Source organism: Artibeus jamaicensis, unplaced genomic scaffold (genome assembly GCF_021234435.1).
Source record: "Artibeus jamaicensis isolate MK-2021 breed Jamaican fruit bat unplaced genomic scaffold, CSHL_Jam_final contig_391, whole genome shotgun sequence".
Lineage (NCBI taxonomy): Eukaryota > Metazoa > Chordata > Mammalia > Chiroptera > Phyllostomidae > Artibeus > Artibeus jamaicensis.
The window spans coordinates 9,122,267-9,134,412 of NW_026521814.1; the positions used below are offsets into that span (position 1 = coordinate 9,122,267).

The 12,146-nt window shown below is 38.7% G+C and overlaps 1 protein-coding gene across 1 annotated transcript in view; it reads left to right on the forward strand.

Annotated features, from left to right (window-relative positions):
• Positions 1 to 12,146, forward strand: part of GORASP2 (golgi reassembly stacking protein 2) — a 39,825-nt gene that overhangs the window by 10,665 nt on the left and 17,014 nt on the right. Inside the window, exon 2 of the mRNA XM_037139535.2 lies at positions 11,897 to 11,977. Coding sequence (XP_036995430.2) covers positions 11,897 to 11,977 — 81 coding nt within the window. The remainder of the gene's footprint in view (positions 1 to 11,896; positions 11,978 to 12,146) is intronic.

The window sequence follows — 12,146 nt, forward strand, 5'->3', positions numbered from 1 at the left end:
CTCCTCCCACTCCCCTGTTGCTAACCCTCCATGAGATCTTCATTTCTATGTTTGCGCTCCTGATCTAGCTGTCCTTTTAGTTTGCTTTTGTTTTAGGTGTGGTTGTTAATAACTGTGAGTTTGCTGTCCTTTCACTGTTCATATTTTTTATCTTCTTTTTCTTAGATAAGTCCCTTTAACATTTCATATAATAAGGGCTTGGTGATGATGAACTCGAATTTGACTCCTCGAAATCCACTGACAGTCTGATGGGAACTCCTTTGTAGGTGACTGTCCCCTTATCTCTCGCTGCTTCTAGAATTCTCTCCTTCATTTTAATCTTGGCTAATGTAACTATGATGTGCCTTTGTGTGTTTCTTCTTGGGTCCAACTTCTTTGGGACTCTCTGAGCTTCCTGGGTTTCCTGGAAGTCTATTTCCTTTGCCAGATTGGGGAAGTTCTCCTTTATTATTTGTTCAAATAAGTTTTCCACTGGTAGCTTTTCCTTTCCCCCTTCTGGTACCCCTATAATTCGGATGTTGGAGTGTTTAAAGATGTCCTGGAGGTTCCTAAAGTCTCTCCTCATTTTTTTGAATTCTTGTTTCTTCATATTTTCCTGTTTGGTCATTTTTTCCTTCCTTCTGGTTCACTCCCTCGATTTGAGTTCCAGTTTCATTTTCATCACTATTGGTTCCCTGTGAAATTCCCTTCATTTCAATTAGTTTAGCCTTCATGTGTTCCTCTAATTTGTGACTAAAATCAACCAGTTCTGTGAGCATCCTGATCACCAGTGTTTTGAACTGTGCATCTGAAAGTTTTGCTATTTCTTTGTCACTTAGAGTTATGGGCTCTGAGGCTTTGAGATCTTCTTGAGCCATTTTTGCTCTGTTCGCACCCGTTAATTATGAGGAGCGGAGCCTTAGATGTTCACCAGGGTGGGGCCGCCCAGGTCGCAGGGTTGTGACGTTGTATGTGGGGGCGGGGTCAGAGCAGGGAAATGGCGGCCCCTTCTGCTGCCTCCCACCGCTGGGGCCTGCTGGGTCCCATCTCACTGCCCACTCCCTCGCTGGTCTGTCTGCGCAGGAATGCGCCACCACAATCAACCCGCTGCCCTGCGCCCTCGCTGGGTCCGCCAGTCACTCACTGGGTCGGCCCGTTGCAACCCTACACCTGGGTTCCTCACGCCTGAATCCCTCTGACCAAGTTTTCCTGTGCAACCCCGCTCCGCCAGCTGCTGGCTTTGCCCCTCTTACCGGTCAGGCTGAAGAATTCATTGTTATCAGACTTCTGAAAAGTTCAATTTTCTGGGTTCTGGCTGTGTTTTCTGTTGCTAATATTTTGTTGTCTCTAAACTTGGTTGTGTGAGAAAGCATGGCGTCTCCACCTATGCCTCCATCTTGGCGGAAGTCTCCAATTTTTTTCTTAAAACTGAGTATATACTGCTTTTAAGTATCAAAACTATGATATATATGAAAATCTATTTTTAAGCCCTAGCCAAGTGGCTCATTTGGGTGGAGAGTTGTCCTGTGTACCAAAAGGGCACATACCTAGGTTGCAGGTTCAATCCCTGATCCAGGCACATATGGGAGGCAACCAATCAGTGTTTGTCTCTCCCATCAATATTCTCTCCCATCAGTATTCCTCTGTCCCTCCCTTCTCTAAAGTCAATAAACATATCATCAGGTGAGGAATTAAAAAAATAGAAAAGAAGATCTGTTTTTAAAATGTATTGTGTGCTTCTCCAGCATCAGAGAGATAAGTGCTAAATATATTTTAACCACTTCCTGTCTTAATTATTTTGATAACTGTCAGTTAACTGTGCCATTTTGGAATACAGATCACACAGTTCTCACCTAGCCTTGTGTTGTAGGGTAGCCTCTAGCTACAAGCGGTTGTTTAAACTTAGATGCAAATTTTTTGTCTTTTTCTCCACTATTTTTTTATTTTTCATGTACTAGATGTAAATTATTAAAACTGAGTGATATTAAAATTCAATTCTTTGGTCACAAAAGCCACATTTCAAATGCTTATGTCACTTGTGGCTACTGGTTACTATATGGGACAGCACACATACAGAAGATTTCCCTCACCACAAAAAGTTATGTAGGTAACTTAGGGCAGAGATATTTTGTTTTTTCACTTTTGTATTCTCTACAACAAGACAACAGCCACAGTTGCACCTTTTATTATAAGTACACAGTGAGTACTTGCTAGGTAGAATTTGGTAAGTGGCTCGAAACTGGTGCTTTGTTTTTCTTTTGATTTTTGTAATTTAAAAAAAAAATTCCTGCCAGCAACTTTTTTATAGTGCAGTGGCAGTAGCATCCCTTTCTTCTTTCAGTTCTTTTGGCTATTACTCTGCATATTGGTGGCTTGGAAATCAGCCAAACGGTGCAAAATAAATGTACAGTAAATAGCATCTGAGAGTGGTCTTGAAGTAATGTTGTGAAGAACAGTTGTAAGGTATATAAATGTCTAATCACTGTATTGTACACCTGACACTAATATAATCTACATCAACTGTAATTGAAAAATCTTTATTAAAAAAGGAAGAAAAAACCCCAAAAAAGAATGAGCAAGGCAAATACATTACTTTGTGGCCTTTACATTGCCTGCTCAGAGTCCTTTTAGACTTAATGGCTGGTTTTCAAATGGTGTTCCTTTAGGTGAGGTGTCGGTATGTTCTTAGACTGCAGTAATTTAATTTCTACTTTTTGGACAGAGAGAACATAATCTTTAAACTTTTTGAATTAAAAAAGTACCTAGGGTGTATATAGCTTGATGAATTTTCACATAAAACACACTGTAACAGGCACCCCATCCCTTTACAGTCTCACCCCAATGACTCTCCAACACCCCAGCATGAATAAATACTATCCTGATTTCTTTTTTAAATATATTTTTATTGATTATGCTATTACAGTTGTCCCATTTTTTTTCCTAATCTTTATTCCCCTCCACCCTGCAGCCACCCCACCAGCATTCCCCTCCTTAGTTCATGTCCATGGGCCTTACATATAAGTTCTTTGTTCTTCTACATTTCTTATAGTATTCTTAACCTCCCCCTATCTATTTTGTACATATCATTTATATTTATTTGCTGTATCATTTCCCCCATTCTCCCTCCTGCTGATAACCTTCCATGTGACTTCCATTTCTATGATTTTGTTCCTGTTCTAGTTATTTGCTTAGGTTTTTTTTGTTTTTTAGGTTCTGTTGTTGATAGCTGCTTCTTGTCATTTTACTGTTCATATTTTCATCATCATCTTTTTCTTAGATAAGTCCCTTTAACATTTCGTATAATAAGGGCTTGGTGATGATCATCTCTTTTCACTTGACTTTATCTGCCCTTCCATTCTAAATGATAGCTTTGCTGGATAGAGTGATCTTGGATGTAGGTCCTTGCCTTTCATGACTTGAATTCTTCTTTTCAGCCCCTTCTTGCCTGCAAGGTTTCTTTTGAGAAATCAACTGACAGTCTTTGTAGGTAACTGTCTCCTTTTCTCTTCCTGCTTTTAAGATTCTCTCCTTATCTTTAACCTTGGGTAATATATAATTAGGATGTGCCTTGATGTGTTTGCTTCCTTAGGTCCAAATTCTTCGGGACTCTCTGAGCTTCCTGGACTTCCTGGAAGTCTATTACCTTTGCCAGATTGGGGAAGTCCTCCTTCATTATTTCTTAAATAAGTTTTCCATTTCCTGCACTTCCTCTTCTCCTTCTGGCACCCCTATGATTCAGATGTTGGGATGTTTCAAGTTGTCCCAGAGGTTCCTAAGGCTTTCCTCATTTTCATGAATTCTTGTTTCTTCATTGTGTTCTGCTTGAATGTTTATTTCTTCCTTCTGCTCCCAATAATTGATTTGAGTCCCGGTTTCCTTCCCTTCACTGTTGGTTCCCTGTACATTTTCCTTTATTTCACTTTATGTAGCCTTCATTTTTTCCTCTGCTTTGTAACCATACTCAACCATTTCTGTGAGCATCCTCATTACCAGTGTTTTGAACTGTGCATCTGATAGGTTGGTTATCTCTTCATTTCTTAGTTCTGGTTTAATCTGTTCTTTCAATTGGGCCATATTTTTTTTGTCTCTGCCTCCTACGTTGTAAGGGGCGAAGCCTTAGGTATTCAGCATGGTGGGACAATCCACCTTGCTACCTTGTGGTGCTGTATGTGTGGGAGGGGTCAGAGAGGGAACAATGCCCCTTGCTTGGCTGGGCCAGCTTTGAGTCACTTCCCTTGCTACCCACAATCAAATTGGGCCCTTCTGGCACTCATTCCCAGGTGGGTGGACTTATGTACATTCTAGGACCCTGTGGGTCTCTCCAGTGAACTCTCCTGTGAGGCCGGGAATTCCTCCCACAGCTGCAGCCCCCCAGGTTTTGACGGCCAAAGGTTTTGAGGCTTTATTTTCCCCAGCTGGAACCCTGGATTGTGTAGCCTGTCTCCCCAGTTGTTTCTCCCAGTTTATGCACATGTAAATGTGGCAAATGTGGGACCATGTTTTGTATTGTTGTAGAGACTTTCATTAATACATTTCATGCCATGGAGAGCATGTACCAAAACTATCTGTTCTGCTATTGATGGGCACTGCGTAGGATTCACTTTGAGGCTATTACAAATAGCGCTGCTGTGAACACTATACTGTATATGTCTTTTGGATAATATGCATGCCCATTTCTATTGGGTGTACTAAAGAGTGGAATATTTGGTCAAAGCTGTGCATATTTCAGCATATTAATAGATATTACCAAATATTTTACTAATGTACATTCTCATCAGCAGGTTTCTGATCTCTATCCTCATTAACACTTAGTATTTTCCATCTTTTTTTTTGTTTGTTTTGATCATTTTTATAGGTGTGTGATGGTATTGGCTTGTGGTTTTCACTTGCATTTCCTTGATGACAATTGAAGTTGAGCACATTTTTATAGTTATTGGCCACTTCAATATCCTCTTTTGTTTAGTGTTTGCCAAAATCTCTTAACCATTTCTCCATTGTTATCTTTTTTAGCAGTTTTATTGAGATTAAATCCAAACTTTTAAAGTTTACAGTTCAGTGTTTTTTTTTAATTAACAGTTGTACAACTCTAGTATCTAATTCCAGAGCCCTTTTAGCACCCCAGAAAGAAACTCCCTAACCATTAGTAGCTACTCATCCTCCCTCCCCTTGGCCCCTGGCAACCACTAATCTACTTTCTTTTTCTGTGGATTTGCCTTTTCTGGACATTTAAATGGAATCATAACTATGTGGCCACTGGCTTCTTTCACTTAGGGTAATGTTTTTTTCAGGTTCGTTCGTGTCGTAACATCTGTCAGTAATTGATTTTATTGCTAAATATTCCATTCTGTGAGTGTTCTACAATTTGTTTACCTATTCATCAGTTGAGGAATATCAGTTGAGTTTTCATATTCTGGCTTTTATGAATAATGAAACTGCAAGATTTAGGTACAAGTTTTTACAGGAACATGTTTTGGTTTCTCCGGATTATATACCTAGGAATGGAATTGCTGGGTCATATGATAACTGGCATTTTGAGGAACTGCCGAACTATTTTCCACAGCGGCAGCACCATTTACATTCCTTCCATTAGTGTATGAGGGTTCCAGTTTCTCCATGTTATTGTTAGCCCTTGTTCTTGTCTTTTTTCTGTTAGCCCTTCTTGTTGATATGAAGTGGTATCTATTTGTGATTTTACTATCTTAATGAGTGCATTTGTCTAAATTTGTTCTGAGTACAGTTCCTTTGTATTTTTTAATAATTTTTTTTACTCTTTTGATGAGCATAAGTTTGTAGTTTTAGTATAATTTAGCTTATCAATTTTTTAAAGTTTGTGGTTAGTACTTTTTTAAGTCCCATTTAAGAAGTCTTTTCATACTTGAAGATCTCAAAGATATTTTCTTGTTTTTCATGAAAAGTATAATTGTTTTACCTTTGATCTTTAGATCTGTCATTCATCTGGAAGTGATTTTTGAGAGACTACACTTGTCTCTTCCTAGTTGGCTAACATTTTATATCTTTTTTTAAAAATAGGTGAGACAATTAATACATAATTAGAAAAGTAGTATAGTATCCAGGAATTATTTGGTTATAAAAATTTAACCTCAGGTGGTGATTGCAAAGTTAATAAGGAAGATGTGCTTAAGATTTGTAGGACTCTCTAGTCATATGTCAGAGAGCTATTAGCTAAGCATTTCATAAACTTAAACTCATTCAGTTGCTGTAATAATCTTGTAAAGTAGATGACATTATCCCTTACTTGCAGGTGGGAAAAACGAAGCCCATAAAGATAAACTTTCCTAAGCTCAAGTTGGTAGTAAGTAGGCAAAACCATGGCTCAAAACCAGGTAGTCTAGCACTAAAACTCTATTATCTTTTCACTGTATATTTTTTAAAAATCTTGTAAAATCTTCACTTTCATTTTCAGATTTAATCTTTTCATCTTAAATTTCTATGCTATTTGGCCCAATAATAAATGCTAAATGGGGTGTGTGTGTGTGTGTGTGTGTGTGTGTGTGTGTGGTGAGATGGTTGAAGGAAACAATCAGATCTCCTAAGGGACAGAAAGTATTGACATGGTAATCTGATGCTTGAGAGATTAGATGCCTAAGAGATTCTAATCAATGGATAATATTGCCACGAGAAACTTACTGTGTGGATGTTTAATTTGCTGTGTTGTAGATCTTACTTTCCATGCTATGAAATGTAGGAAATTTCCTTTTAAGTGCGTGGGGGTCAAAGAGAGCATTTCCTAGGGCTCCCTCTGCTGGCTTCTGAGCAGTAATTATGACACCTAATTGCCAGAGTATTGCTGATATTGTACTAATGATGTAAATAAATTTAAGACATTCATTTCAAGGTCCGTTAGGAACAGAGAAGATAGCGCTGTTTTAGCACATGAAAATGAAAAAATCGAGTTAGAGAAACTTTATTTTAGAATTCAAAGTTTGTTATTAAGTCTTTTTTGAGTTTTGGGGAAGAATATGTCTAACGGTATTAGAGACTTTGCATTTCAAACAAATGGTGGTAAAACTTTATACTCAGAGTGTAGCATGATAAAAATCTGTGTGAGATCAACTTTCTGAATTGGTGATGACATTACAAAAAGCACTGCCTTCAGCCATTTTTAACTAAAGGGTAAACTTTCGGAAGCCTCGGGAGAAATGTGAAGTTGATAAGTGGACAAATTGGTTTCTAGATAAAAATAAGATTGGATGTGGACCCTATTAAATGAAAAGCTTCCCTCTGAGGGAGCTTCTAGTATTTATGCTAATTATCTTCTTCATACCTGAAGCACTCCACACCTAATTGACAGGAACCTAACAGACAGGCATTTCACACCAGGTAGACCCCTGACTCTTTCCCAGCATCTCTGGGACTTCCCTTGCTTTTCTTCTTTCTCCAAGCAGCCACCAGTTTCCTTTAGAGCTGCCATTTGAGGAGAAATTTATCTTCCATTTGGGGAGCTGGACATTTTGCTTGATAATTCAGGGAGGGGCAAAAGTAGGTTTACAGTTGTTTGAATGGAAAATAATTCAATAATTAATAAATAATACAAGCATAAACTCTGTTTTGTGTACTCAACTATAAACCTACTTTTGCCCCAATCTGTATATAGAACATAATAGCCCCCATTTAAGAAAACTTGAATATACAGAAATGAAATAAATATATATTGTTTGTATTAGAGGTAACACTTTTAAGTCCCTTTGATAATTTACAAAATGATTTGGTCCCACATTTCTGGAAAATTTATATAAGCAAAATCACAGTTTTACTAAGTTAACCATTGAAAATCTTTATAATGGACAGCTAACTCTTCCTTATTGTGTGACCTATGGAAAAAATTTAGTTTTACTTCTTTAGAGGCAATGATAAGTATAATTTGGCTTTAAATAAATAAAAGGTAACATTAATCCAGGGTTAGTATTATTAATTCAAGAAGTCAGGCATTAGAGGAACACATTCCAGGAACAATCTGGGTTCCATTTTGAAAGCATTAAAATTATTTGTTACTGTGTAAGTGGCTACAGATTTATGTATGGTTGACTGTGTGTATCTATTACTTGCATAGCCTCAGAATTAACTATTAGAACTCTTTAGCCCTGGCTCCTGTAGCTCAATGGATTGAGTACCAGTCTGTGAATGAAAGGGTTGCTGGTGGACTTCCGCCAAGATGGAGGTTTAGCTGGATGTGCCTGCCTCCTCAAACAACCAAGTTTAGGGACAACTAAATATTAGCATCACAAAACACAACCAGAACACGGAAAACTGAACTTTTCGGAAGTCCGCTAACAACAAATTCTTCAGCCTGACCGGTAAGGTGCGAAACCAGTGTCCGGTGAGGACTTACAAAGGAGGGCTCGGTCGGACCGGCGCGGAATCGGCGCGCGAATCCAGTTACGCGGGTTCCAAACCCAGGATTGGACCTGGTGAGCCGCCGAGCAGCCCACCGGGGGAGCGACACAGTGGGGAGGCGGTGGCAACGAATTGACTCTGGTTGCGCGCGAGTGAGGGAGTAAGCGGTTGGACCAGCCCGGCGGCGGCAGCGGCGGCGGCGGCGGCGGCCATTTCCCGCTCTGACCACACCCCCACATACAGCGTCACAACCCAGCGACCTGGGACTCCAAGGCGCCGCTTGTCCCACTTAAAGGGCCAGAACAGACCAAAAATGTCGCAGGCAGAACTCAAAGCCCCAGAGATAAATCTAAATGACGAAGAAATAGCAAAACTCTCAGATGCACAGTTTAAAACACTGGTCATCACCTTTCTCACAGATTTGGTGGATTACAGCCACAAATTAGAGAAACATATGGAGGCTAAATTAAGGGAAATGAATGGAATTCCACAGGAATCCCATAGAGATGAAAAGGAAACTGGGACTCAAATCAATGCAAGGGTCCAGAAGAAAGCTAATAATGGACAAGCAGAAAAGAGTCAAGGAGCAAGAATTCAAAGAAATGAGGAGAGTCTTAGGAACCTCCAGGACATCTTTAAACGCTCCAATATCCGAATTATAGGGGTACCAGAAGGGGGAAAGACACAACCACCAGTGGAAAAACTATTTGAACAAATAATAAAAGAAAATTTCCCCAATCTGGCAAAGGAAATAGACTTCCAAGAAATCCAAGAAGCCCAGAGAGTACCAAAAAAGTTGGACTCAAGAAGAAACACACCAAGGCATATTATAATTACATTAGCCAAAATTAAAATGAAGGAAAGAATCCTGGAAGCAGCAAGAGCTAAGGGGACAGTCACCTACAAAGGAGTCCCCATCAGGCTGTCAGCAGATTTCTCAAAAGAGACCTTACAGGCAAGAAGGGGCTGGAAAGAAATATTCCAAGTCATGAAATCTAAAAACCTACAACCAAGATTGCTCTACCCAGCAAAACTTTCATTTAGAACGGAAGGACAGATAAGGTGCTTCTCAGATAAGACCAAATTCAAGGAGTTCATCATCACCAAGCCCTTATTATATGAAATGTTAAAGGGACTTATCTAAGAAAAAGAAGATAAAGAAACATGAACAGTGAAAGGACAACAAACCCACAGTTATTAACAACCACACCTAAAACGAAAGCAAACTAAAAGGACAGCTAGAGCAGGAGTGGAAACAGAAATGAAGATCTCAAGGAGGGTTAGCAACAGGGGAATGGGAGGAGGAGGGGGGGGAGAAGGTACAGAAAACAGGTAGCATAGACAGTAGATAGAAAATAGATGGGGGGGGCAAGAATAGTTTGGGAAATATAGAACCTAAAGGACTTGAGACACATGGACATAAACTAAAGGGGGGTAATGGTGGGGTTGGGGGGGCAGGGTGGAGGGAAATGGAGGGGGGAATAGAACAACTGTAACAGCATAATCAATTCAAAAAAATAAATAAATTTAATTAATTAAAAAAAAAAAAAAAAAAGAAAGGGTTGCTGGTTCAATTCGCAGTCATGGCACATGCATGGGTTACAGGCCAGGTCCCCAGTAGGGGGCACTCGAGAGGCAGCCATGCATTAATGTTTTTCTTTCTCCCTCCTTTCCCCTCCCTCTGTAAGTAAATAAACAAAATCTTTAAAAAAAAAACCTAAAAAACTCTTTAGACTATTAGAGAAAATCAGTCTACAAATATCAATGCAAACTTTGTTTTCATAGGATAGTTTTGACAGTATATAATAACATCAAGCAGAATAAAAACTCCTTGAAAACATTATGAAAATATTTTAGAGAAATGCAAACTCGATTGCATTAACTTTTTGGGGTTTTTTTTGTCATATTACCACTATTACTAGCTACTAATTTTATTATTGCAATGTTAGAAAATGTAATAGTTAATTCATTTCAAAGTTGAGATGCTAAACATTTGAGTTGTTAAGAAGCTAAATAATCTTTTTGTTTTTCATTTTGTTTTGAAGTTCTTTTTTTTAAAATTTAATTTAATTTTAATTGTTGTTCAAGTACAGTTTTCTGTATTTTGGCCCCAGCCCAGCCCCCCCCCCCCCCCCCCAGAGAAGCTAAATAATCTTAATCATCCATTTAAAGTCCTCGGTAAGTCTGGCTCCATTCTTTCTTTCCAGCAGCCTCCTTAGTGAACTAAAGTTGTAAAATGTTTTGTTGTTTTTTTTTAATACACTTTTTTTTCCTTAATTCTTTTTTTTTTTTTTTTAAGATTTTTCTTTATTTATCTTTAGAGAGGAAGGGAAGGAGAGAGGAGGAGAAACATCAATGTATGGTTGCCTTTCGTGCATCCCCTGCTGGGAACTGGCCTGCAGGGAACCGCCCTGCAACCCAGGCATGTGCCCTGACTGGGAATCGAACCACACTTGTCTGGTTCGCAGGCCCACGCTCAATCCACTGAGCTACACCACCCAGGGCCAAATGTTTTTGAGTTTCACCTCTACCACTAGCCAGCTGTGGGACCATAGCAAGTCACAGGATGGTTTCTTCACCTGTAAAATGAAGAAATTGCTGAGAATACTTGTGATTTTAGTGCTTTGTGTCATGGAGAAAGCCCTTTGAGAATCTGATGGATGGATACACTAAAAACTGGTGATTCATAGAAAATATTGCATATTGCATATAATTTCAGAAGCTGCAGTATTCCCTGAAGCCACCCACAGGCCTCTTGGATTACATGATTTCTGATTTTCAGGACTTATAATTCTGTATATCTACCCCACACCACCCTATTGTCTAGCTATCCTGTATTACGATCCTCACTTTTCAGACTCCTCCTTTGGGTTTGTACTCATATCATTTCTTCATTTCAGATGTCCTTATCCCTTTATTCATCTCCACCTTTGAAAAGTTCTACCCTTTTTAAAGGACAGTTCAAATGTCACTTGTGTGTGTGTAGCTTCTTCAACCAGAATTAATCTTTCCCATAGAACTTTGTACCTACGTTTAGCCCTTCCTTCTTTGTACAGTTATTAGAGCACTGTATGTCCTGTGTCCCCTTTCTCTTCTTGCCTGTTTCTCCATAGATTATAAATGTTTTGACATCAGCCACTGTGTTCCTGTATTAGTTTTATAATTGAATTGTTCCTTGCTAGTAGTAGTCATGGAATAAATGCTCACTAAAATAATTTGAATTTGTCTCCTGATTATAATAACTATCTGCTCTGTCATGTGCTAAATGCTGGGAGATTGCCCTCCACCCCTGCCTCCCCAAAGTAGAAAATGAACCATAGAGGGAAATGGAACCATAGAGGCAAAAGCTCGTATAGGAGGTAAACTTAAAGGATGGGTAGAATTTAGGAAGCTGTGAGGATATTTATTATCTGGGAGAAATGAAAAGGAGTGGGAGAACTCATGTGTTTTATAATTCCTTATCAGTAAAATTAATCTATTTTTACAGAAAAGAGGTAGGTATTAAAACTTCACAGTTTTTAATTAAGCTTTGATTTTTTATATTGGCATTTTGTTTTTACAGGTACAAGAAAATTCCCCAGGACATAGAGCTGGACTGGAGCCATTCTTTGATTTCATTGTTTCTATTAATGGATCGAGATTAGTAAGTTCAACTTTTCATACTTTTGTCTGTAGTATTTTGTAATTTTGAAAATGGAATTTTTTTAGATTATCTGGGATGGATGTTTATTCATTAGTTACAAACGTTATAAAATATGTTACCAGTTTGTAAAAATAATTATTTGTAGCCCTGGCTGGGTAGCTCAGTTGGT